The sequence below is a fragment of the Hyperolius riggenbachi genome, chromosome 3 (assembly GCF_040937935.1).
Source record: "Hyperolius riggenbachi isolate aHypRig1 chromosome 3, aHypRig1.pri, whole genome shotgun sequence".
Lineage (NCBI taxonomy): Eukaryota > Metazoa > Chordata > Amphibia > Anura > Hyperoliidae > Hyperolius > Hyperolius riggenbachi.
In genome coordinates this window covers 162,969,414-162,995,205 of record NC_090648.1, presented here as the reverse complement: position 1 = coordinate 162,995,205, position 25,792 = coordinate 162,969,414, and the positions used below count along the sequence as shown (strand labels likewise).

Here is a 25,792-nt window from a genome sequence, read left to right as displayed (position 1 = left end):
GACAACAAAATATTGTGTTCATTGAACGAGATATACTTTATTGAAAAGTTGGTGTTTCTGACATATGCACGGGGGGCTGTTTGAATTGCTTTATTGCTGGTTTCTGAAAGAAAGTTAAAAAGGAGACATTTTTTATTGCAGCTATCGTGTTGTAATTCTGTTACTGCGGAACAACACCTCTGCCCCCTCATGAGAGCTTGATACGGTGTGAATCAGGTTGCTGCTGATAAATTGTTAATCACATTGTGTTAAGAGCAAAGCACTAATTAAAATATAATTTTTCTTCATTTAAAAACCACTGTCATGCTAACCCAACTGCAGTAGAGCAAACCTGAAGCAAAAAAGAAAACGTATGATATAATGAATTGTGTGTGCAGTACGGAAAAGGAATAGAAAATTATTAGCAAAGGAAAGAGTCTCATATTTTTATTTTCAGTTTTATAGCATTTTTAATAACATTGCATCATTCTGTCAAAGTGGCAGTTTTAAAACCACACTCTGTCTTTTAAGCTACAAAACAAAGCAGAAATAATGACCTTTTGAACTTTCCCGCAGTAAAACCTTATCGCAAGCTGTCTCTCACTGTTTCTTTGTTGTTTAAAGGGACGAGTCTTAAGCTAGTTTTTTACTTACCCGGGGCTTCCTCCAGCCCCATAAGCACGGCTGTGTCCCTCGCTGTCCTCCTGCTCTCTCCCATTCAGCCCGCTTTGAGCCCCGACAACGGGCTCAGTCGAAGCAAGTCAGGGTCTTCTGCGCATGCGCGAACCTACTGCACATACGCAGTAGACCTGGAGTGACGTCACTGAGCTTGTTAACGGGGCTCACCGTGGCTGAACTGGAGATCGCAGGAGGATGGCGAGGGACGCAGCCATGCTTATGGGGCTGGAGGAAGCCCCAAGTAAGTGAAAAAAACTAGCTTAGAGAGACTCTGTAACAAATTTTGAGCCTTATTTCTTCTATCCTATAAGTTCATATGGCTGTTCTAATGTGGTCTGTCTTACTGCAGCATTTTCTAGTTGCACTGTCTCTGTAATAAATCTTATCTTCTTTCCTCTGTCGGCTGAGGCTGGAATGTGTGGAATGTGCAGCACTGCTTGTCATTGGCAGAAGCTTTACACACCCTCTCCAAGCTCTGCATGAGTCACACAGTAAGCTAGTTCTCAGCCTATGATACTCTGGTTAGAAGCCAGTCTTTTGTTTGTAAACACTCCCTAAAACTGTTAATTACAAGCCATTATTGCAGCAGGGAGTGGCAGAAACAGCACAGAGGGGCACAGGAGAACATAATGAAGAGAATGGTATGCTTTTTAATGTAAGAATTTTAGAGTACAGATTCTCTTTAAGACTTGTCTCTGAGTCTCTTTAAGTGCTTCAGGAAACAGGACTGTATTCGACCCAGTAAGTCCAAGAGCTCAGAGAAGCTCTTTTGCTTTCCTTTCTGCTAATGAGACTCCTTTCCTTTCTGCTAATGTTCTATTAATCATCCATACTACACATACAATTCATTATATCATACGTTTTTTTTCACTTCAGTGTCACTTTAACTGAAGTTAGTATGAAATATTTTAGATAAACAAACTCCATCGTAATGAATCCATGCAGTTCCCTGCAACGTTGGTGAATAATGCATAAAGTAGCGGCATAAAATCAAGAAAGTCGTAATGGTCCTCAACCAATGTCACTGCTTATTTTTCTAACTTAGCAGCACATCAGCTCGGCAATATAGAATTTTTTTTCTGAAGATCTATATCCCTTTACCCATAAGACCATAGATACCTGTAGGCATGTATATAATTTCTGTGCACACCTATAAAATATACATTAATGCGCAGAACACAAGAACACTGATGCTTTACATTTTTTATGATGCGTAGCTTCGTCTCAGGCTGTTCCCGCAGGAAACCTTGATCTTGCCTATCTTTCTTCCCCTATATGTGCTAGAGATGAGATACAACAGTTTCGTTACTTTAGATATTAATAAAACACAAAACAGCTAGAGAACAATGTGAATACATTCAGTGAGGGCAAAAAAAAGAGGAAGAAAACAAACAGAACTGCTTGAATTAATTCACTCCCGACAGTCAAGTCAGAATTACAAGTGAAAAGACTCTTAAAGGTCTCAGCAATGCAGGGCTCTGCATTCTTTGCTAAGCTACTTGTAGCCACTAGATGGCAGTGGGTAGCATAGCCACTATCCACTATTTGACTGATAAAAGATCTTTCACACAAAATGCTTATATCATGATGATCATGCCTACTTTAAATTAGTTTCTTCTAATGAAGTTCTTCTGTTTTGAAGTAAACAGTACCAGTTCACTTCTGGGGAATACAAGATTGAGAAGTTGGAAAAACTTAACTCAAATGACTTGAGCAGGGCTACCAGATCACCACCTATACATGTATTGAAATATGCAATTACACAGCACTGACAAATCATCCACAATGTTTTGTTAAACAAGTCATGCCACTTGATGTCCTTTAGAGGAGTTCATAATCAAATGTTCCTACCACATTGTAGGCCAGATTTAGAGAACTCAGTTAACCTACTAGTACATATTGTGATGCAGACTGAAACTACAGGGTTCCAAGGAAACCCACACAAATGCCATGCTTAGATCAGTGGTGCAACAAAGGAGCTTGGGGCCCCAGTGTGAGTTTTACATGGGGCCCCAACCACTGTATTGATATGGAACCCCAAACCCTACAAAGGACAGTTTTAGTGTCAGAGACCTGTAAACAGGGAAAGCAAACAGTTAAGGATTACTAATACGCAATGCACATATAGAGGTGTTCATTACTAGCATAGTGACAATAAAAAGCTAATAAGAAGGATGAAAGAGGGATCCTAGTGGGCCCCTCTGGTCCAAGGGCCCCAGTGCGGTCACAACCTCTGCATCCCCTAATGCTACGCCACGGGCTTTCACACTTAGACTCTAGTTACACAAGGCAAGAAGGCTATCCACTTTGCCACTGATACAATCATTTTCCAGTCCACATGTAACCATGCAGAGCCTGGACAAGGTCCTCCAGCACCCAAGGTTGAGACACCAAAGTGTGCCCCTCCATCCCTTCCACCCCATCTGTCACACACTAATTGCTATTTGACTAAGAGGCACCCCGGGGCCCCCAACACCTTAATCTCTAGTTATCTTGCTTGCAGTCACTGCCATATATCCCCTATTCTTATTTCTCTATGCTTCAAACACAATAGCAGAATGATAGCTGAGTGAGTTGTGCAACCATGTAACCATACATATTATTTAATCTTGTGTCAGAAGAAAAAAATAGAACTCTAAAATGATTATAGTTTTTTTACCCTCTTTGGTGATTCTTGTAAGGGCCAAGAATACCTAGGTGAGAAGTAGGGAGAGACCGGGAGCCCAATGGTGCAGTAACATTAGGTATAGGGAGGATAAAATCATATAAATATATAATCACAAAGGTGGGTTGCAGTTCCTGCAACCCAGTGCCGTAGCTAAGGAGCTGTGGGCCCCAATGCAAATTTTACATTGGGGCCCCCAAGCACTCTATACATAACAATTCACACGGCACACCAAAACCTGCCAAGGGCAACTACAGTGTCAGAGGTGCAAGAAGGGGATGGGGAACAGTTTGTTATTGATTGTTATAATTCAAAGTATCTAAATAAGTGATTATTATGATCACAGGACCAATAGAGAGCTAATACTGCAGTTGAGGGAGGGCCCCTCTGGCCAAAGGGCCCCGATGCGGTGGCTACCTCTGCAACCCCTATTGCTACACCCCTGCTGCAACCACAGTATAGGCCTGCAGGGAATTAAACGTCCCTGCTTGGTACTCTAGGTCCTGCTGGATACTGGATGGTCGCTCTCCTGTAGTACGATAGACTTTCTAGAAAAACTGTAAAGCTATTACCTCCAAATGAGGTCTGACTGGTAGTGGGTAGGATGGAGGTGCCCAATGTATGTTCTATTTTGGTATTTTTAAATTCAAATAAAAAAATTAAATAATAAAGGAGTAAGGCGAAAATGTTTAGCAACATTAGATATCTCTTTAGTGAGCCAGTCTGCTCCCCTACAGTGTTCTCCTATTCGTTGCCTACCTGTAAGTACTGTATAGTTCATCAGCTGACACGCTATGTCACCTCTTGGATTTTCCAATTGGGATCAGGTTCGGTACAACATCTAATCATTTTACAGGTATTGGGTAGGATGGAGGCGCCCAATGTATGTTCTATTTTGGTATTTTTAAATGCAAATAAAAAAATTATATAATAAAAAGAGAGGTAATTGCTTACCTCTCCAGAAGATATAGACATCAGTTCAACTGGAAAAAAGTTTTTATCCAAAAAGCAATCTGACAACGCGTTTCACGGGTCATGGCCCGCTTCCTCAGGTCAATATAAAATGCCTTGATAGCATAGGGGAATAGAGTGTAGGTGCCTATACTCTATCCTCTATGCTATCAAGGCATTTTATATTGACCTGAGGAAGCAGGCCATGACCCTTGTAACGTGTTGTCAGATTGCTTTTTGGATAAAAACTTTTTTTCCAGTTGAACTGGTGTCTATATCTTCTGGAGCGGTAAGTAATTACCTCTCTTTTTATTATATATTTTTTTTTATTTGCATTTAAAAATACCAAAATAGAACATACATTGGGCGCCGCCATCCTACCCAATACCTGTAAAATGATTAGATGTTGTACAGAACCTGGTCCCAATTGGAAAATTCAAGAGGTGACATAGCGTGTCAGCTGATGAACTATACAGTACTTACAGGTTGGCAATGAATAGGAGAACACTGTAGGGGAGCAGACTGGCTCACTAAAGAGATATCTAATGTTGCTAAACATTTTCGCCTTACTCATTCAGGTAACATGTCCTCATTTTTGTTCCAAAGTATAGAACGTATCCTTAGATCTACTAGGGGAGAAGATTTGTATAAACGCCTTCTCACCAAAGAGGCCTATTGTATTTTTCAATTGGGAACATGTGCCATACTATATATGGAACAAACCTTTTGTGGCATACCTATGCTATGATTAAGGTTGAGTTTTCACTGAATTTAAATAAAGCTATTTTTTTTCACCAACATTGTGTGGATCCACCTTAATTTTTTGGTCTTCTGAGATCCGAGCAGCCCACCTCCTGCACTGGCTGTGGATAGAGGTCTGAGCTGAAAATCAGTTTGTATTCTGATTGGTATGAGGCAGTGAGATTGGAGGGACAGTAACTCTGAGGATTGTGGTTGTGTATCTGAATGATCAGGCCAGGTGACCTTGAAGTTGAAGACCTCTGTAGGTAAGCGTAAGGCGGGATGTAAGGGGTGGGGGTACAGCTATATGTTAGTCAAGGTGGGCAGGAGGGATTCAGATGACAAAAGTTAATTATGGAGTTTAGTTTCAAGTCAGTGTAACTGTGCATGTGTTCTGAAATAAGTTCATTTCTAGTAGGCACTGGAAGTAGTGTGATAATGCAGTATCTCATTCAGATTCAGCCTCGCCATCACGCTTCCTCATATACAGGGGAAACACTGTAGGGCTGTGTCTTAGTGGAGAAGATATGGAAGAGCTCCAGCTTTGAAGCTTGATGTTGATCTTTGTACACAAAGCGCTCTGGCTCCAGGTCTCCCAGGGCACTCAGAAACATAAATAAAGGTATGTGCAGGCTCTTCTCAGTGTTTCCCTTTCCCTGGCTAGACTGATTCTCACTTCACAGTTCACATTAAACTGGATTGAAAGGAATGCTGCAGTGAGATTGATTTACTGGAGCTAGTGAATATTTTAAAACCATGGACAACCTACGTGAACCAGCAAACCTGGGATGGATTATTAAAAATTAGAAGGCAAAGCTTTTCAGCCTTCAACTGAGTAATGTCAGAACATAGCTGGACATGCTGAAAACGAGGTTTGGGGTTGCATTTGTGTCTAACCTAACCAGTGAGAATCTGTTTATACAATTATCTGGACTGCCCTATACGTATTAAATAGTTTCTGGAATGGATGCCTACATATGATTGCAAAAGCAACTATAGCTATAGCAGTCTATTTATAGCTAACTGTTGTCAAAATATCTGAAAATGAGGTCGTTATCACTTATACACTACACTACTTTCTCGCAGGGCTGGTTTAAAGAGACACTGAAGTGAAAAAAAAAATATGGTATAATGAATTGGTTGTGTAGTACGGATAATTAGAAGATTAGCAGCAAAGAAAATATTCTCACATTTTCATTTTCAGTTATGTAGTGTTTTTTATAACATTGCACCATTCTCTAATAGAGCACCCAGCAAGATAGAGCTTGATAGGGCAATATGCAAGTGTCACAGCAAAGTTTAAATACTGACAGCATCCAATCAGTGGCCGGCCACATGCACACAACAGCCAATCACACGCAGGCATTAATCTTGTTTAAGTATCAGCTGAGAGAGAGATCAGCTGACATGGGTGGCAATACATGTCAGCTAAGTAACCAATGCTACCAGCAAAACATCCAGACTGTGTGTCAGCCACAGCACAGTGGTCAAGAGCATCGCCTCCGACATGAGAGACCAGGGTTCAATTCCAGCCAGGATCAGCATGCATACATTATTTATTACATAAACCCCTGCCTAAGTGTCAGCTGACTCTACCTTTGTCGCCGCCTCAGACCATACTGCGGCCAAGAGGAGCGATCCCTTACAAGTGGAGGGCGGGCAATGCATACACAATCAGGCAGAGGAGAGTAAGGGAGGAAATGACATCAGGATTGGTTTCAAAATAGCCACAGTTAAAATGGGAAATGCTAAGAAGATTTTTCTTTTTCCACTGTAGAAAAATCACTAAAATCAAAACGTGGACAGTGCAATACATATGTTATGTAAGTAGAGCAAGTATTTATCTACTTACATATGTTTTTTTTCTGAGATAGTATGGCTGACAGCTCCTCTTTAAAGGGAACCAGAGACGAAGCACCCTTGTGTATTTTACCATAGAAATCAGTGGGAACATTAGAGAAAACATTTACCCTGCTTTCTGTTCCATCCTCACTGCTAAAAGTGTCTGTTATCTAGCTGAGATAAGAATCCCGGACTGAGCATTGATTCTGGCTTTGCTATAATGACTCAGCTATAATGATTCCTGAGCAAAGCCAGCAGGGGGCAGGCTTGGACTTGAAGACAGCAAAGAACACAGTCTCAGCTATAATTATTCTGTAGCAAAGCCAGACCGACTGCTTAGTCGGGATTCTTATCTTAGAGGTGATAACAGGCAAATTAAACAAAGAACAATGTAACAAAGAGCAGATTAGGTGTTTACGGTCATGTTCCCACTGATTTATAAGGTAAAATACATGAGGTTGCTTCATCTCTGGTTCTCTTTAATTTAACCCCGCCCCCCTTCCTTTCCATGACCATGATGGAGTAATTGCCAACTGGATCATCCCATCAATAGGAAGCATATGCTACTGAAAGTAACAGTAGTTCATTCATGCCCCGGTTTAGTACTAGGATTCTGAATGTCCTATTTAGTAAAGTAAACATGAAGCAGCAAGTGCTAACGTCTATTGTAGGCTGCGCATATCAGTATTGTAACTGATACCAGATGTCATGTCACAACAGGACAACTATAGAAAGTCCCGCTGTATATTCAGAAACATGCTCCTCTAAATATATTAACGTTCCCTTGTAAATCTTGCAGATGATAGCTATGTTGCAACCTTATATGGCCTATTGAGATATGACCTTATCTCTTAAGACATTTACAACTCAAACCCCAAATGGATGCAGATAGCTTGCCAGACAGATATCAGCTTGAAAGAGTTTGGCCTGCTGTCTTGGTGTTTTGCCCAGCTATTTATTTTTAAAGCCCTGTGAAATCTACTTGCTCTATTTTATCAGGCTAAATTTGTCTACAATAGAAGGGCAGTGAAGGAGCAGAGACCATATATGGCTGTTGTTCATGAAAGCTGGTACATCGTAGGTACCGCAGGAGGCTGAGCCTTGATAAATGGCCTTGGCTATTGAGTCAGATATGCCTCCACTGGGAATAAGACATGGAAATTCACAGAATGTTTACAAACCACTTGAGAAGAACTTCCTAACCACTGTAATGTTGAGGATGTAATGTAAGGATCAGCTTATCAGCAATATGAAATGGCTTTTAATCCAACAGCAGCATGCTAAGCCACCTGAGAATAAGCTGTACATCTATTATGTGTTTTGGGGCATTCTTACAGATAGGACACATTTTTTTTCTTTTTTCATAAATAGGGTTATTTTATGCATTAAATTTACCAACCACTTTTCCAGCATGTTTATCAAAGAATTACATGCAATACATGGCTTGCTTCTCTAGCTTCTGTACCAAGCGTAAAAATAACTTGCTAGTGGGCAGGAGGATTCATGCAGCCGTGAGTCACTGGGAGGTATGGAGTCGCCTCCACTGTCAAGGCTTCCAAAACCTAATCTTTGTTTACTACAAGGATTTCCTAGAACTGCTATCAAAAAGGTGTTGGGCGTTTCGGCAGTCAACCCTTTCTGTAATGCTAACAAATTAAGGATAATGAATCAGACACAAATACATTGTCCTCTGTTTTTCCATAGTGGATTGTGCACAATGATGATGATGATGATGTGATACACCCAAAGGTTATGGAAACCACCCCCAAGGCAGACTTGTGCAAGTAACTACAGTAATAATCTACCACGCTCCCTTGCTGTACAGGCAACCTAGTGCAGGTGTCCTCAGAAGCAGTTGAGGTCACGGTTCAGCAATTGTCAGGTGGTGATCAGCCATGTAGTTTTAAACTGCTCCATGTTACATGTGACTTGAGGTCAACTGTGTCTTGATGTGGTCAATGGTGCAGTGAAGTGTAACTAAAAGTGTGTACACACGCACTATAAAAGGAAACAAGGGGTCCGCCAGACCCACCCGCTGGGCGGTCTTTAGCCGACAGTATGCGCATGTGTGTGCGCTGTCGGCGAACCGATAAGGCTGTTTCTGAGCGATCCGCTGAGTGGATACCATTCTAACTGCAGACAATTCTCCTTTCATTGTCTGTTGGCAAAAAGAAGTACCTGATGCCAAAATCTTCTCAACCGGCACTTTGGGTGCCTAATCACTTTAGCACCGTTAACAAAATTCACCCCACATTCAACCAAACAACCCCTAAGTCTGCTGATCATAGTGGAATGCTTGAGCCCAAAGTAATCTCTCTGCACTAAAATCCCTCCTCATGGCTTCAAAATACTCAAGTGCCAGCAGTACAGGAATGTAACAAAATGAATGGGACTGTAGTCTTCATCTCAGACTCGCAGCAATATTTGACGAGAAGGCGAAGGAGAAGTTTGTATAAACTGTGAGCAGTTTGGGAGTCTCAAAGCTCTGTAATGGGGCAACACAAACAAAGTATTATTTATGACTATGGTACCTAATTGATAAGGAGACAAAATGAAGTTACTTAAAGAAAATCTGAATTGTAAATTAACTTAGGAGATAAAGAGTTTTTGTGTAGTAATAGCTCAGTTTTGTGTAGATGAGACCGAAAAATACTCTTTATTGGTCGATCACGTCTTAATGCATACAGCATGTCCAGCATTTGCTCTGTGCAATAGTGCATATGGCATTAGTTGCCACTGAAGTCATAGCAATAGGATCTATCTGGAATATGGAGGGTGTCTCTTTGCAGCATTTAACACCTTAGACTGCAGAAGAAATGTGAAAATTGATGCCATGGAATACCAGGGGTGAGAAACAGTTTGATGGAAGACAATATTGATTTCCTTACTTGTCATCCAAAGTCATGTTTCATCCGCACATTTGCCAATCTGAAACTGAGCAATGGGTTGAACATAGTGGAATCCGAAAATAGAGCAAATTAACAGTATTGTTTAAAGTGGACCTGAACTCTTGCACAGGACAGAAAGAAAACAGAGAGAAATACACCCTGTATGTATTTTGAGTGTTTAGCCTGTTTAATGCACCCTCATCTGTGACTAATCGCAAGTTGTAATTTGATTTCTCAGCTGTATCAGCTCAGGAATCTCGGCAGCCTTGGCAGAGCAGCTAATTTGTAAACATTGGGTGCTAATTCTATGGCTATCATTCTCAAAGCATTCCTGCATGCGGTAATGCTGAAAACAGTTGACCTTTCTGACCACTTAGCAAAATGTCAATTCATAAAAGCTGTTACCGCACGAAAAGCTGAAATTCCTGAGCAGTGAGGTAAATTACAGACTTGTGCAGGGATTATATCAACACGTCACTAAATGTCAATTCATAAAGATTAGAGCAGGCGGTATTGGGACGGAGAATACCGCTTGCTTTGAAGAGGTGATAAGAGCAAAGTTAGTGGAGACAGATCTCCCAGGCAGCAGCGGTGAGAGCAGAACAAAAAAGGCTTACCAGAATACCCCAGGCTGTGTTTTTTAACCTCTTGGGAACCTCTTTTCATATGTTTTTTTACGCATGTGTAACATTTCTTGAAGTTCTTCTAAGCTGTGGCAATTAAATAGATTGTTTAGAAAGACTAATAGATTCAGCGCAGATTCAGGGCAAGCAGAGGCAGTTTAAAAGAAAATGCACATCTAAAGGGAAGTTGGGGAAGCCTCTTTTATTGTAACGCTGTGTCTGCATGGAGGAAATGTATCAACTCAGGCAGCTTCTCGTGTTACCACCAATCTTAGTTCGGGAAAATACCGAACTTCTATTGCAACTGTTGCAGAAGTCTAAAATACCGAATGCAGTATTTTCTCGCCCGGATTTTTTACTGAACATACTTTTATGAATGATAGCCCTTGTCTGCTTCCATGAAAGCAGGAAGTAGACACACTGCAGATGTATTGCAGGATGTGTATCAGCTGTAACAATGAAATGTGTTTCTTTAAAGGTTATTATGCTGTTGCTTATCCAGAGAGGATGTTCTGTGTTCAGGTCCACTTTAATAACACATAAAGCGCCAGTAGATCACACTGTACCGTGTGCAAAGGAACTTGGAAATTACAGAATGCTTCTCAAATATTTATACATTTCTTTTACTATAGGTCCTCTTTTATTCATTGTCAACGTTTCCCCTCAACATTTAAAGTAATAATGTATTTGATTCAGTTTCTTGGTTCTTCCACTGACCCAGGGATTAATATAGTCACCTGTCACTGAAACACAGTCATTTGCAGGCACTAAGTCATATGGGAAAATGAGATAAAATGAGGCATGGTGGGAAAATGCTAAAGTATTGCCCCTAGGCAACCAAATGCACTTTTAGCCCTTTCCTATATCAGCCCTTATCTTGCTGTCATCAGATCAATAATGTAATATATTGTAACTCTGCCATGCAATCCTCTGAAGTCATGCTTTATTGATAGTTCAGTTGTACAGGATATGACTAAAAATCTGCTATTCACAACTTTAGCAGTAGAAAACTAGTAGTACTAAAAGGTGCAGACAGCTGAAGGCAAAGAGGAGCACACACTCAAAGTGATACACAAACCATAGGCAAAGATGCCACTGGAATGCTCTCATCTATGATTGCTACTGTACCCTTATGGGATGATCAGTATTTACATTTTGTCCTAATCTGCTTGATACTTGGCACACTGGACCAGGATGGATGGTGGGGGAAAGTTCTCCTCCTCCTTATGAGCGTCTGCTGCTGGTTGTGAGGGACACAGCTGAGGGCTTAAAGGGGAACTGAAGAGAGAGGTATATGGAGGCTGTCATGTTTATTTCCTTTTAATCAATACCAGTTGCCTGGCAGCCCTGCTGGTCTATTTATCTGCAGTAGTATCTGATTAAAACCAGAAACAAGCATGCAGCTAGTCTTGTCAGATCAGACTTATAAGTCTGAAACACTGAAACACCTGGTCTGCTGCATGCTTGTTCAGGGGCTATGGCTAATAGTATTAGAGGCAGAGGATCAGCAGGGCTGCCAGGCAACTGGTATTGTCTAAAAGGAAATAAACATGACAGCCTCCATATACCTCTCTCTTCAGTTCCCCTTTAAACTCACTAGAGCAATTTTAGGGAGCGATTAAAAACGCTAGCGATTTCCCTAAACGCTCAGCTAATGTTAATGGATGGGCCAGATTCCACTGGAGCGATTGCGACTAGCAAAATCGCAAACGCAGGACATGCAGGATTTTTGAGCGTTAATGTTTTGCATTAGCGTTTCTGCAATGTAAAGTATATAAACGCTGGCGTAATCGCTCAATAATCGCTATACAGAGCGATTTTGCTAGCGTTTTTTAAATTACTGCACACTGTAAGAAAATGTAAATTAATTGAAAGGACCAATCAGAATTAAAAACGCTAATCACAAATCGCTACACAATCGCTGGCAGAACGCTTACAGTTTTTTAAAATCACTACCAAAATCGCCAGAAAACGCTCATGAATGATATGGCTTACAAAACCCTCATGAAAAACGCTAGCGATTGCGATTAGCAATAGCACTTTGTAGTGGGTTCCAGGCCTGAGGCTGTGTAACGGCAGGGAGCGTGGGGCGGTGGTGGCAGCTATGTCAGCCAGTATGTTTGCAAGTATGGAAGGACAGAGTTTCCATCCAAATTAAAAACATTAAGGCCTCCTTTACAGTGTGACGTTAAAGTTGCACGGTAAAGCAACATTTAACGCAGAATAACTCACTGCAATGAAAAATGAATGCCCCATTCACAGTGCACACGCTGCGTTGATGACTAACGCTGCACGTAAGTGAAAGTGCTGCATGCAGTGCGTTATACACGTTATTAGCTGCGTTGGACTGTTTGCACATGCTCAGTAATGACTTCAAAACATACTTTTCATTGCCTGTATGCTGTACTGTATGCGACCGTAACTGGGCATGAAGTTGTGAGGAGACTTTTTTGGGGTGTTGCGTTGTAATTTGCGTTGCGACTTTAACGTCGCCTCAAAACGCAACGCCCTACTGTGAAAGAGGCCTAAAGTATTATTTGATACAGAGAGTGTAAACACTGTATCAAATGATACACAAGCAACTGCCTGTGAGTTTTTTCATGCATTTCCATTAAAGCGGACCTGAACTCAGAACTTCTTCTCTGCTGTAAAAGATATAAAACAGCATAATAACCTTTATACAAATTCTGCAACAAATTTGTTTACTTCCTGCTTTCATGGAAGCAGACATAGGGTTAACATTCTTTGTTTACCAATTAGCTCTCTGACGTGGCAGCCAGCTGACACAAATGAGGGATCAAATTATAACTTGTGCTTAGTCGGGGCTGGTTCACACTATGGGCCTGATTCACAAAGCCGTGCTAACTCTTAGCACTGCCGTTTTTGCGTTTGCGCGCAAAAACGTTATTGTTTCTTGCGAAAATTTGCGAGCGCACGCAATGCGAAAATTCGCACGAAAACGGCCGTGCTAAGAGTTAGCACCGCTTTGTGAATCAGGCCCCATGAATGCAAAACATGAATAGGGATTGCAAAAGCGATGTTGCCGCGATTTACATTGTGATTCCTGTTCAACAGAACAACAGAACGAGAATCACATCAAAATCATCCCCAAAGTTCTGCATGCAGTACATGTGCGTTTTATACAAATCCCAAACGCTGCAGTGAAAATGATCCCATAGGGATACATTAGCACATTAGCAACAGCACTTTGCAGATCGCTGGTGATCAGCAAAGCACTGAGAATCACCCAAATGTGAACCAGCCCTAACAGATGAGGGGGAATTAGGCCCCTTTCACGCCTAAAAGCGCAAGCGTTTTGCAATTTTGTGCGCTGTTTTCTTCCCGACGCTCCACTCCGCGCTGCGTTTCTGTAAAAAGCAGTTTTGTAATTCACTCCTTGACGCAAGTCAGGAAGTGAACTCTTTGACCCAGAAAAGAATAAATACAGTGTATTTATTCTTAAAAACGCGAACGCAATCACTGCACAAAGTGATTTTGTTACCATTTAGCGCTCTTCCTATACCTTCCATTATACGAAAATGCCCCCAAAATGGTACAGACACCGCTTTGCTTAATGCAGAGCGGACGAAACGCACTGATATGAACCTTCTCATAGAGATCCGTTGCACAAGCGTTTTCACGCGAAAAACAGACGCGTTTTTGCGTGAAAATTTGCAATAGCGCATGAAAATCGTTGCGCACGTTATAATGATATCAGTTATCACGGTTTAGTGAATCAAGCCCCTAATGTGAACTTGCCCTGAAAGAGGCTAAGCTCTCTAAATACATACAGGGTGCATTTCCCTTCTGTCCTGTGCTAGAGTTCAGGTCCGCTTTAATGAATATTCATATGTCAAGTGAAAAAAAATAATTTTCAAATTATTTTTCTCCCTTATTAAAAAAAAAACCGCATGCAGATCATTCACCATAGAAAAACATTGGGCTTGATTCATTAAACCGTGACAACACATATCATGGCCGCGCTAGCGTTTTTTGCGCGCATTTTCGCATGCATTCGTGAATTAGCACCCGCAATTACGCATGAAAATTTGCGCGGTTGTGATATGCGTTATCACGGTCTAGCGAATCAAGCCCATTGTGTGAGAAATCCATGCATTTCTAACAACCCATGAAGTACAAAAACTTGCTGAGGCTAGATTCACAGTGAGATGTTACGTTTTGATGCAACGTTAAAGTCGCAATGCAAACTTACACCGCAATGCGCCCAGTCGCAATGCAGCGTTACCGTCGCATACAGCAGATACAGTAGAGCATACAGGCAATGAAAAGTATGCTTCCAAGCAGAGGCGTAACTAGAAATCACTGGGCCCCCTGCAAAACTTTGGATGGGGCCCCCTCCAGCCAAAGGGGGTGTAGAAAGGCTGGGGTAGAACATTGCTGTACACAAGACCCTGCTAAACACTGAATAGGGCTTTGTCTGCAAAACTTTGTATGATTCGTTTATCAGTGGCTGAGCAGATGCAGTCATTAGAACAATTGTGCAGAGAGCAGAAAGTTCTTTCTCTCCTTGCCCATAGTTGTCAGGACTGGGCCCACAGTGGCTTCTGGGCTCCCCTGCGGCTGCATCCCTTGTAGGGACTGTTGTTGCGTCCCTGCTTCCAAGTCATTACTGAGCATGTGCAAACAGTCTAACGCAGCTAATAATGTGTATAACGCACTGCATGCAGTGCTTTCACTTAACGTGCAGCATTAGACACCAACACAATGTGTGCACTGTGAACGGCACATTGATTTTTCATTGCAGTGCGCTATTCTGCGTTAAATGTTGTTTTAACGTACGACTATAACGTCCCACTGTGAGCTTAGCCTGAAGTTTTTTTTCCTGCACCTTAGGCCCCATTCACACTTAGAGACGCCAAATGCTGGCGATTTTTGCCGGCGTTTTGCAGGAGTGATTTTTCCCCGATTTCACGAGGAAAAATTACTAAACACTGCAGCGATTTATCAGCAATCGCGTTTAGCGCTTCTATAGCACTGAAACACGATTTCATGCAAATGCTGTGCAATAATGAATTGAGGTCGCATTCACAGTGGGGCTTTACGTTGTGATGCAACATTCAAGTCACAACACAGCATTACAACGCAATGCAAAAAAAAGGTGGTAATGCGCATTAAAGCTGCATTACCATCACATACATTAGGTACAGGAAAGCAAACAGGCAATGAAAAGTATGCTTTCCTGTACCTGGTAACGTGTGCGTTTAGAGGCAATGCACTGCAGCAGTGAGTTACCATATTGCTAAACGCTACAATGCAACGTTAACGTTGCACTGTGAATGTCCCACAGGATTAGCAATGCAGTGCGGTAAGCTGCGTTATAAGATTTTATAACGCAGCTGCGCAAGGTACCACTGTGAATGCAGCCACTCAAAGTGAAACATGCATGAATCCATTGCGGGGAGAACCATTGCAGAGGATTGACTACTTGCACATTTTAAAACAGATGTTTTATAGGATATACCGAAGATTATTTTATTTTTACGTTAAAATAGGACTATATATAGGTTAAATATACTTCACATGCTTCTTTGCACCTGAATGTCTTTTTTACAATTATTTATGCCCGTGCGACTGTCTGTGTATCTGCAAATATACAGCACCCCATTGTTTTAAGGGGCCCATACACTCAGACGATTTTTGGCTGATCGATCGTTCGAAATCGATCAACCGATCGATCGCGAATCGATTGCCTAATCGTTCGATTTGTGGCCGATTTCGATCGATTTCAATCGAACTGACATGTTGGAAAAATTTGGCTTATCTCTGGAGATGGCTTATCATTTTGCATTGGACCTAATGGAAATCTGATGGCAACAAAATGCCATCAGATCGATTTTCAATAGATTTCATACTGAAATCTATTGGAAATCTGTTCCTAGTAAAAAATGCTTTTAAACACATCAGATAGATCAGAAAATCTACTGATGGTCTAATCTAACGAGTGTATGGCCACCTTTACGGTTTACTATTGGCTGAGGAGTCTGGCTATGAGATATATAGTTGCTCCTGATAATACAGCGCGGCGTGAGTTTACAAAAACACACACAGTCACACCACCTTCCACTCAGTCATTTATGACTCATAAACAAGGCAGCTGCAGAATGCAGACTCCACCCACCTCATGACATTGGACCTGGTTATTAGATGTGAGGCAGTGTAATTTCACCATTTGATTTTCTCCTATTGGCCAAATGGTTGGTGGTAGAAGGTTTTCCTTCGGGCAGGAAGTTTGCCCTTTTCCTCAGTATGGGTAAACGGTCAGTTTATGCATCGGAAGTTTGTGAGGTGGCCAGCAACCATAGAGGTATATCATATACCTGATGGCCATGTGACAAATGTTTGCTATGAGGATTTGCAGATCACTGAATGGGCATAGGTAAGACATACAGGTTGCTATGACTACAGGGGCTGAACAAAAGGTGGTTCCTCTTACCGATGATGCAGAGGGGAGGTAACCTAGCCTACCTATTTAAACAGCAGCAGAGCAGCATGCTGGTTGGCTCCATCTTGAGCTGTTATGCTGTGTGTAGTAGTTTCTTGCACTGGTTTCTGTATAGTACTTATGCACTAGCCCCTTGCTATTTACTCTGACAAAGCTACTTTGGGGTGAAATATATTAGTAGTTTAGGGTCTATTTGTACAGTCAGCCCATAGCTTATAGTTGAAGCTGTCTTTTGGTACACAGGTGTTTTTTTTTACAAAATCCACTACATCAGTTAGGCCCGTGTTTTCCACAGACACTGAAGGTGGTGAATTCACTGTCTGCTGTGTCCCTGACTGTACTGATGGCTGGGCGCTTGGTAGTGGTGGATGCTATTCTCAGATGCGACTGAAATTACAGCTGACCTGCAGTCAGTTCAACCTCTCATGGAATAGCCAGGTACACACTTTCAAATTATGATTCACCAATCCCTGACCAATTTTACCAACTCTGTGTAGTATGAGGGTCAACAGATATTGAATACTATGAGCAGATTGTAGGTAAACCCTTATACTACAAGGCGATTTTACAATTGGTCAGTGATTAGCCAATCATAATTGAAGGTGTGTATCTGGCTTAACTTCTCATGAAAGTATTTTTTTTTTCCTGACTAGACTGCCGTCACCAGCTGCATGCTTGTTTCTGGTCAATGACTCAAACGGACAAAAAAAGTGACCCTTTATGAAAAGCATTAAAGAGGGCAACCTCCATATTCCAGTCACTTCAGATTGCATGTAATCCGACGAGCAGGAGCAGCTGACACCAAATTAGGGATTATCTGTCATTGCTCTGACTCCATTTAGTTGTCATGAGTAACTGCACTTCTCTGCTGCCTGCTCTGCCTCATTAATTAAGTTGCATACTGTGAAAAATAAGAGCAAGATATTTTCTAAGACTTGTAAAACAGCCACTGGAGACTAAATTTAATTATTCTAATCATTCTGATTTTTCCTCCCCTGAACAGTGCAGTACCATCCTTGGGTACAGGCTTTTCTATCTACTGCATAAAAGGATTAATGATGTCCTACTTTTTGTTTGTGAACATTGTATAATTTTGGGGTCATGTGTGGGTTAATGTTATAGTAGATGTACAGAAATAAGTGTTTAGGACAAATAAAGCATGATTATAAAAAACAAAGTAAATCTTGAGATAATGGCTTATTCTGCAGGGACATTGTGCTCTTAAATCAATGGAAAACTTAAAGAGGAACTCCAGTGAAAATAATGTAATAAAAAAAGTGCTTCATTTTTACAATAATTATGTATAAATGATTTAGTCAGTGTTTGCTCATTGTAAAATCTTTCCTCTCCCAGATTCACATTCTGACATGTATTACATGGTGACATTGTTACTGTGGGCAAGTTATATAGCTGTTTCTAGCTGCTCTGGCTGTTACAGACAGCTTTAAACAGCCATTTCCTGTCTATGAATATTGTTACATTGTGGCAGTTTGCCAGGAGTACCGTGGTATTCAGAGCCTCTTGTAGGAGGGGTTTCAGCACAAAATTAGTCACACAGCGCCCCCTGATGGTCTGTTTGTGAAAATCATTCTATTTCTCATGTAAAAGGGGGTATCAGCTACTGATTGGGATAAAGTTCAATTCTTGGTTGGAGTTTCTCTTTAAAATCAGCTCAATGTTTCACTATGAGAGCTGGAACCCACTACAAAATGCTATCACTAATTGCAATCGCTAGCGTTTTGTATGAGCAGTTTGTAAGCGATTTCATGAGCGTTTTTAGTAGCTATTTTAAAAAGTGTAATCAATTTGCCAGCAATTGTGTAGCGATTAGCGATTTTAATTCTGATTGGTCCTTTCAATTGATTTTAATTTTCTTAGTGTGCATTAATGTAAAAATGCTAGCAAAATTGCTCTGTGTAGGTTTTGACGAGCGATTGTCAGCGTTTATATACTTTACATTGCAGAAATGCTAACGCTCAAAAATGCTGCATGTCCTGTGTCTGCGATTTTGGTAATCGGAATCGCTCCAGTGGAATTTGGCCTATCCATTAACATTAGCTGAGCATTCAGGGAAATCACTAGCGGTTTGAATCGCTCCCTAAACTCTTGCAAAATCGCTCTAGTGGGTTCCAGCCCTCAAAAGTGACTACATTTTTGGGGGTGGGGGGGAGAAAATTACACCGATTTTAGGCCTCTCTTCCATGGACTGTTGAACTGTGTGCTCAGCGAACAGTTACCAGGCAGTACTGACTAGTGAGCATGAGCAGTTGTGAGAGTTGAGAGGCATTTCACTGGCCTATCAACAGTGGAAGTGAGGCGGCCTGACTAAACTTTGGCTCAGGCTCCTTTCACACTGTGCAACTGTGCAAAAAGATTGCGTACAATGTTACGGAACTGAAAAATCACATTGCAGTGGTGTAGCTACAATTCACGCCCCCCCCCCAGCAAAACTTTGATGGGGTTCACCAATGTTCACACCCTTGCCGCTCTTCACTGTCTGGGGGCCCATCTTACAATAGAACAATTGAAGCCATCATCTTCCCATCCATAAGGGCCCTTTCACGTGGGCAGTTAAACTGCATGTTCAATGAGCAGTTACCAAGCAGCAGCAAGCAGTTGAGAGTTTGACAGGCTTTCAACTGCTCGTGTGAAAGGGCCCCTAGAAGTGTAGCCATAAAAACAGCTGATCTGGAGGATAGTCCCCTGTCCTGCGGGAAGGGAACTTTAGTAGTTGCCCCTCCTCCAGCTCTGCCCCCCCCCCCCCCCCCGATTGGTCTGTTTTCAAGCTGCATGAATTTGCATACAAAATGTGCATAATCCTTCATCAACTCACATTATTGCTGCTTTTAGCTAGGTAATGAAGGCTAGAATCTATCACCTGAAGTGACCAAAAACATAGTTGCTGCTTCATCCTCTCATCAGCTGAACTTGGGCCTCTTTTTCACGGACTGTTGAACTGTGTGGGCAGCAGTGAGCAGTTATCAGGCAGCAGTGAGCAGTTATCAGGCAGCAGTGAGCAGTTATCAGGCAGCAGTGAGCAGTTATCAGGCAGCAGTGAGCAGTTATCAGGCAGCAGTGAGCAGTTATCAGGCAGCAGTGAGCAGTTATCAGGCAGCAGTGAGCAGTTATCAGGCAGCAGTGAGCAGTTATCAGGCAGCAGTGAGCAGTTATCAGGCAGCAGTGAGCAGTTATCAGGCAGCAGTGAGCAGTTATCAGGCAGCAGTGAGCAGTTATCAGGCAGCAGTGAGCAGTTATCAGGCAGCAGTGAGCAGTTATCAGGCAGCAGTGAGCAGTTATCAGGCAGCAGTGAGCAGTTATCAGGCAGCAGTGAGCAGTTATCAGGCAGCAGTGAGCAGTTATCAGGCAGCAGTGAGCAGTTATCAGGCAGCAGTGAGCAGTTATCAGGCAGCAGTGAGCAGTTATCAGGCAGCAGTGAGCAGTTATCAGGCAGCAGTGAGCAGTTATCAGGCAGCAGTGAGCAGTTATCAGGCAGCAGTGAGCAGTTATCAGGCAGCAGTGAGCAGTTATCAGGCAGCAGTGAGCAGTTATCAGGCAGCAGTGAGCAGTTATCAGGCAGCAGTGAGCAGTTATCAGGCAGCAGTGAGCAGTTATCAGGCAGCAGTGAGCAGTTATCAGGCAGCAGTGAGCAGTTATCAGGCAGCAGTGAGCAGTTATCAGGCAGCAGTGAGCAGTTATCAGGCAGCAGTGAGCAGTTATCAGGCAGCAGTGAGCAGTTATCAGGCAGCAGTGAGCAGTTATCAGGCAGCAGTGAGCAGTTATCAGGCAGCAGTGAGCAGTTATCAGGCAGCAGTGAGCAGTTATCAGGCAGCAGTGAGCAGTTATCAGGCAGCAGTGAGCAGTTATCAGGCAGCAGTGAGCAGTTATCAGGCAGCAGTGAGCAGTTATCAGGCAGCAGTGAGCAGTTGTGAGTTTGAGAGGCATTTCACTGCCTATCAACAGTCCCTGGAAAAAAAAGGCCTAATTTATGTAGTTTTGCAGATATTAGCGGTTTTAATGCAGTCATTAATTTTTTTTCTTCTAAAATCGCATAGCATGGGGGCCTAATAATAATGCACACACAAGATGTTCTCTAGAAAAATTCAATTTTTCCAGAAATAATAGCATTTTTCAATTTGCTATGTTTATAAAAGTATCTCAGCTGAAGGTGCATATATCAGAGCTGCAACCCACTACACTTTTTATTTTTTTACATTTAGGGAGCGATTCAAAACGCTTGCGATTTCCCTAAACTCTCAGCTAATGTTAATGGATGGGCCAAATTCCACTGGAGCGATTGCGATTAGTGAAATGGCTAACGCAGGACATGCAGCACTTTTTGAGCATTAGTGTTCCTGCAATGTAAAGTACGTAAACGCTGGCATAAAAACTCATGAATTGCTACACAGAGCGATTTTGCTAGCGTTTTTAAATTACTGCACACTGTAAAAAAAAAAAAGAAAAAAAGACCAATCAGCATTAAAAAATGCTAATCACTACACAATCGCTGGCAAAAAGCTTACACTTTTTAAAAAATCAATACCAAAATCGCCAGAAAACGCTCATGAAATTGCTTACTAAACACTCATTAAAAACGCTAGTGTTTTGCACTTTGTATTGTGTTCCAGGCTTCAGAGTGAGTGCTACTTTTGCAGGTTCAATATCACCACATCATTAGGGCCCGCTGTGTATGTCACAGTCATAGTGGTAAACTCCATAGGGAATAATGACACAGTGCATTTTGTTTCAGACTTGTTCCAAAATGTCACCAGTTGCCAATTTTCAATGTAGCAGTACAAGTTCTCTACTTTTTTTTTTTTTAATCCTAGATCACCAGGGAACAAAACCTGTTTCAAATGTAAACCAAAACTACGGGTCCCTTGTGTGGCATATGCTTAAAGGGTGCCATGGTCATTTGGGCACCGGGGAAACTGCTAGTAGAATATCAGGAAAAAGACCAATATTCAACTGTTGTAAACAGGCTAATGCTGATAGAATATCTGGCATTTCACTGCCTATCAACAGTCTGTGGAAAAGAGGCCTAATGGAGACTGGTGGACATTGCCTTTTTTTTAATACAAAGCCTGGTGCAGTGAGTTAAAATGTGATAAGTTACAAAGCAATACTGTGAACAGGCCCATAGAATTGTATGGGCAGTGAGCTGACATGCAGAATTATTCAGCAATGCAACTGAGCACTGTAAACTAGCCCTTACACAAATTAAAATGTACCATAGTGCAAAAATACAGCACAAAATTATCAATTATGTCAATTACGATTTTCTAAAAAGTACGATTTTTATGTGATAATTGCAAATTATGACTCAATTATGCGAATGCAAAATTCCGGCTCATCACTACTACCTACTCCTAATACTCACCTAGCTCCCCTCCGCCACCAATATTTGTGCGGACGAGGGAGGTGAAGAGGTCATCATTTGGGATAAAACGGCTTGTTGTGCTGTGTGAGGAGTCTTCCATTGAGTGAGTGATGGGGGAGGCAGGAGAGCAGCAGTGTTTTATTTAACTTGCACAGCAGACAGGAGGAGGTGGTACTGCTGTCCTGACTGAGAAGTGGAATGGCTGAGTATGAGCAGTTTGTCACAGACTCACAGCCAGCCAGTGTGCTATCGTGATGAGCTGCAGCATGTCATGTGAGAACAGTAAATGAAGCAGAAGAAATAGTCCGGTGCTGTGCGATCATTCAAGTTTGCCTCAGGCAGCAAAAAGTCTGGAACCGGCCCTGCAAATTACATGCTGTGTCTGTGCGTATTCAGTTTATGGTGAATGCAGGGCCGGATTTGTACTTTCCAGTGCCCTAGGCCTGCTGTCACCAAGTGCCCCCCCCCCAAAAAAAAAAATATTTTGTCCAACACTCTGACTAGCGATCATTGGTTTGAATGGGCTCATATCAGTTGTGCTGCTCTGCCCCTCCCATTCATTCAACAAATTCCTGTAATTTGCGCTCCTGCCTGATTGTGCACAGCAGCCAATAGTGTTCTGGGCATGCATACTTGAGAAATGACGCTGATGTATGACTGGTACTTGTCAAGAATGCATACCACTGTACCGGCCATGGGCAGGAGCGAGAAATTACAGGGAGCGCGAGTGGCCAGAGCATGCGCTGCTTCTTTGTCCTCTGTGCGACTGGCTGCAGTCGGAGCCACAAACAGGTGGCAGGGCAGTGCAATGGAGAGAAGCCCATCCAAAACAGAGAACAGGCAAGTAGCAAACATCCTGTCAAGACCCACTTTGGATGTTCTGTTGTAATTAGAGTGGACCTGAACTCAGAACTTCCTTTCTGCTCTAAAAGATACGCAACAACATAACCTTTAAATAAAAAACATTTCTTTGTTACAGCTGATACAAATCCTGCAATAAATCTGCGGTGTCTACTTCCTGCTTTTATGGAAGCAGACACAGAGCAGGGGGAATTAGACAGGTTCTCTAAATACATACATGGTACATTTCTCTGTTTTCCTTCTGTCCTGTGCAAGAGTTCAGCTCCACTTTAAAGCATCTGAATGACATCTATTTATATTTGCTGAAAAATCTATGCATCTCTTTTGAATGCTGAATGTACATATGGTGGTGTGCTCTAACATATTGACAGCATACAGCAACAAAGTATAACGAAGGCTTATTAGCAGAAAGCTTACTCTTTTTTTCTTTTAAAGTGGATCCGAGATGAACTTTTACTCACTGCATAATTGTGTTCCTTTCCTATTGTTTATAGGGCATTCCTCAAGCCAAATACTTTTTTTTTATTTTAATACTCTAATTCCCTATAAACTAAGCCACGCCCACAGGTTTTCAGAGAGCCAAGGCACTTTCAGACAGTAGCAAGGGCTCATGGGAGCTCAGTCTGGGCAGGAGGAGGGGGAGGTATTACTAGCCAGAGATTTCAGAGGCAGAGGGGAGGAGGGAGGAGGGAGGAGGAGGGGGTTTAGGTTTTTTGCTCAAGATGCAGATAAGCCTGCCTCTGTGTAATGTTTACAAACAACATGGCTGCTGTCATTGTAGCACAGGAATAATCAATCATATTCTATTAAAGCTGTTTGCAGCTTGATTTGCTGTGTAAACTATCTAAACTTTAGGTAACATATATAGACAAGTTAATTGTTATAGTTTTTCATTTCGGATCCGCTTTAAAGGACTTACGAGGCCAACGGAGTAAAAAAAAGTTAATTACTTGCATGGTCGTTTCAGGCACGGAGTACGCCGTCCGTGCCCTCCGTGCCGCTCCGCCGGGTCCCCCTGCTCATTATCCCCCCGGGCCGGCTCCCGACCCCACGGCCCGGGTCGGGCTCTCCTGCCTCTTCAAAGATGGCAGCTTCCTCTGGCCGTGGCTGCGCAGTCCGCCTGGCCGTGAGTGCGGCTGCGCAGCTCTAGGGCCACCCCCGATCCACGCTACGTAGCGTGGATCAGAGGGGTTGTCCCTAGGGCTGCGCAGCTGCACTCACGGCCAGGCGGACTGCGCAGTCGCGGCCAGAGGAAGCTGCCATCTTTGAAGAGGCAGGAGAGCCCGACCCGGGCCGTGGGGTCGGGAGCCGGCCTGGGGGGATAATGAGCAGGGGGACCCGGCGGAGCGGCACGGAGGGCACGGACGGCGTCCTCTGTGCCTGAAACAACCATGCAAGTAATTAACTTTTTTTACTCCTCTTGGCCTCGTAAGTCCTTTAAGCCAATAAATGGTATCATCCTGATTCAAAACTCTCTGCTTTCGTTGATGGCTAAAATGGTACAATGCTCTACTGCTACAGGAAAGTAGAAGGTTGCCAAACCAAACACGCTAGCATAGAGGTAGTAACAGCTCAGGTGTCCTTTAAAGTGACAGTTTAGCAATGAAAGGGAAGCAAACAACATTTTTATTCCTGCAGTTCTCATAGATGGTAGGAGCTGAAGGACAGAAAATGAGCCAGGAAAGAGTTAACTGAAGCAGATGAGATCACTGCTAGCTAGGAAAAAAAAGAGAAACATAAATTAGGGTTAGATAAAGTAATTACTGCTGGGGTCAGTGTCAAAGCTGTAAAAGAGGTGAAAAAACTAGTAGAGCTCACTGATGTTTGTGAATGCCTGCATTAAAACTCAGCGGAACTCAGTTCTATCTGCTTTGTAATGTAAATCTCTGGTATTTCTCACATCATCTATATGTCCATCATACAGATGAATGGATTATCAGGTGACAGTTATGATTGATCCTGATTGTTATAACACATCAGAAAGTGAGAGAGAGAAGCAGGGTTCGGAGAACTCTGGAATTCAGCTATTAGTACAGAGCAGGGCGCTGGCTGGCTGCGCTGCGGGACCAGAAGAGATGATTTACTTTGACATATGACTTCTTCTCTCTCCAAATCATGCCACCCTACTTATCTCATCTGATTTTATCGCCGTGGCCTTTCCGGCCTTCCCAGAAATCTGGCCCTGGATGAATGTACGTTTAAACAAGAATTCCAAATTGGAAATGAAAGTGTACCTGCAAGCATGAACTGTTTTTTTTGCAAACTAAAGCAAATAAAGCTTAAAAAGTGACGTGGGGAACTATCAAAGTTCCCAAAAATTGGGGGAAAACAAAGGGCGGGGGGGGGGGGGGGATGAAAGAAACCCTGCAAATCAACAACTTAACTAGTCTGCTACTTCAATGTGAATTTTTCTCATTAAACAATCCATGACACGTTGATAAATTACACATGCTGGAGGAAGCAGGGTCTCTCATGTGGCAAAGTGGTGTGAGAAGAAATGAAAGAAACCACGTGAAACTGACACATTGCTGAATAGGAGAAGTAAAACCTGGAGGACTGCACAAAATCAGTTGAAATTGAGTCCAATGAGAATATGCCCCTAAAAGCCATCCTTTAATACCAGTATGTTTAGAATGGTATATGCAGAAGATGCACAGTTCTAATCTACACATAACAAGAGGCCTACAAAGTAACATGTAACACTACAGTGGGCTGGCTGCTTAC

At 42.4% G+C, this 25,792-nt stretch overlaps 1 protein-coding gene and 1 long non-coding RNA gene across 13 annotated transcripts in view; one reads left to right on the top strand and one right to left on the bottom strand.

The window, feature by feature from the left end:
• LOC137563114 (uncharacterized) overlaps positions 1–16,754 on the bottom strand; it is a 43,095-nt gene extending 26,341 nt beyond the window's left edge. The window contains exons 1-2 of the long non-coding RNA XR_011030258.1: positions 16,507–16,754; positions 1,857–1,937 (exon numbers count right to left, since the gene is read on the bottom strand). This is a non-coding gene — a long non-coding RNA (uncharacterized lncRNA). The remainder of the gene's footprint in view (positions 1–1,856; positions 1,938–16,506) is intronic.
• Positions 1–25,792, top strand: part of NTRK3 (neurotrophic receptor tyrosine kinase 3) — a 977,566-nt gene that overhangs the window by 280,078 nt on the left and 671,696 nt on the right. Inside the window, exon 1 of one of the 12 annotated variants that reach the window (XM_068275168.1) lies at positions 5,207–5,280. The exons of 8 other annotated variants lie outside the window; for them this stretch is intronic. In XM_068275168.1, coding sequence (XP_068131269.1) covers positions 5,240–5,280 — 41 coding nt within the window. In that variant the 5' untranslated portion in view covers positions 5,207–5,239. Of the gene's footprint in view, positions 1–5,206; positions 5,281–16,560; positions 16,765–16,804; positions 16,840–16,889; positions 16,911–25,792 lie in introns of those variants that run through there. 3 more of the 12 variants (XM_068275167.1, XM_068275172.1, XM_068275171.1) reach the window with 3 other exon arrangements.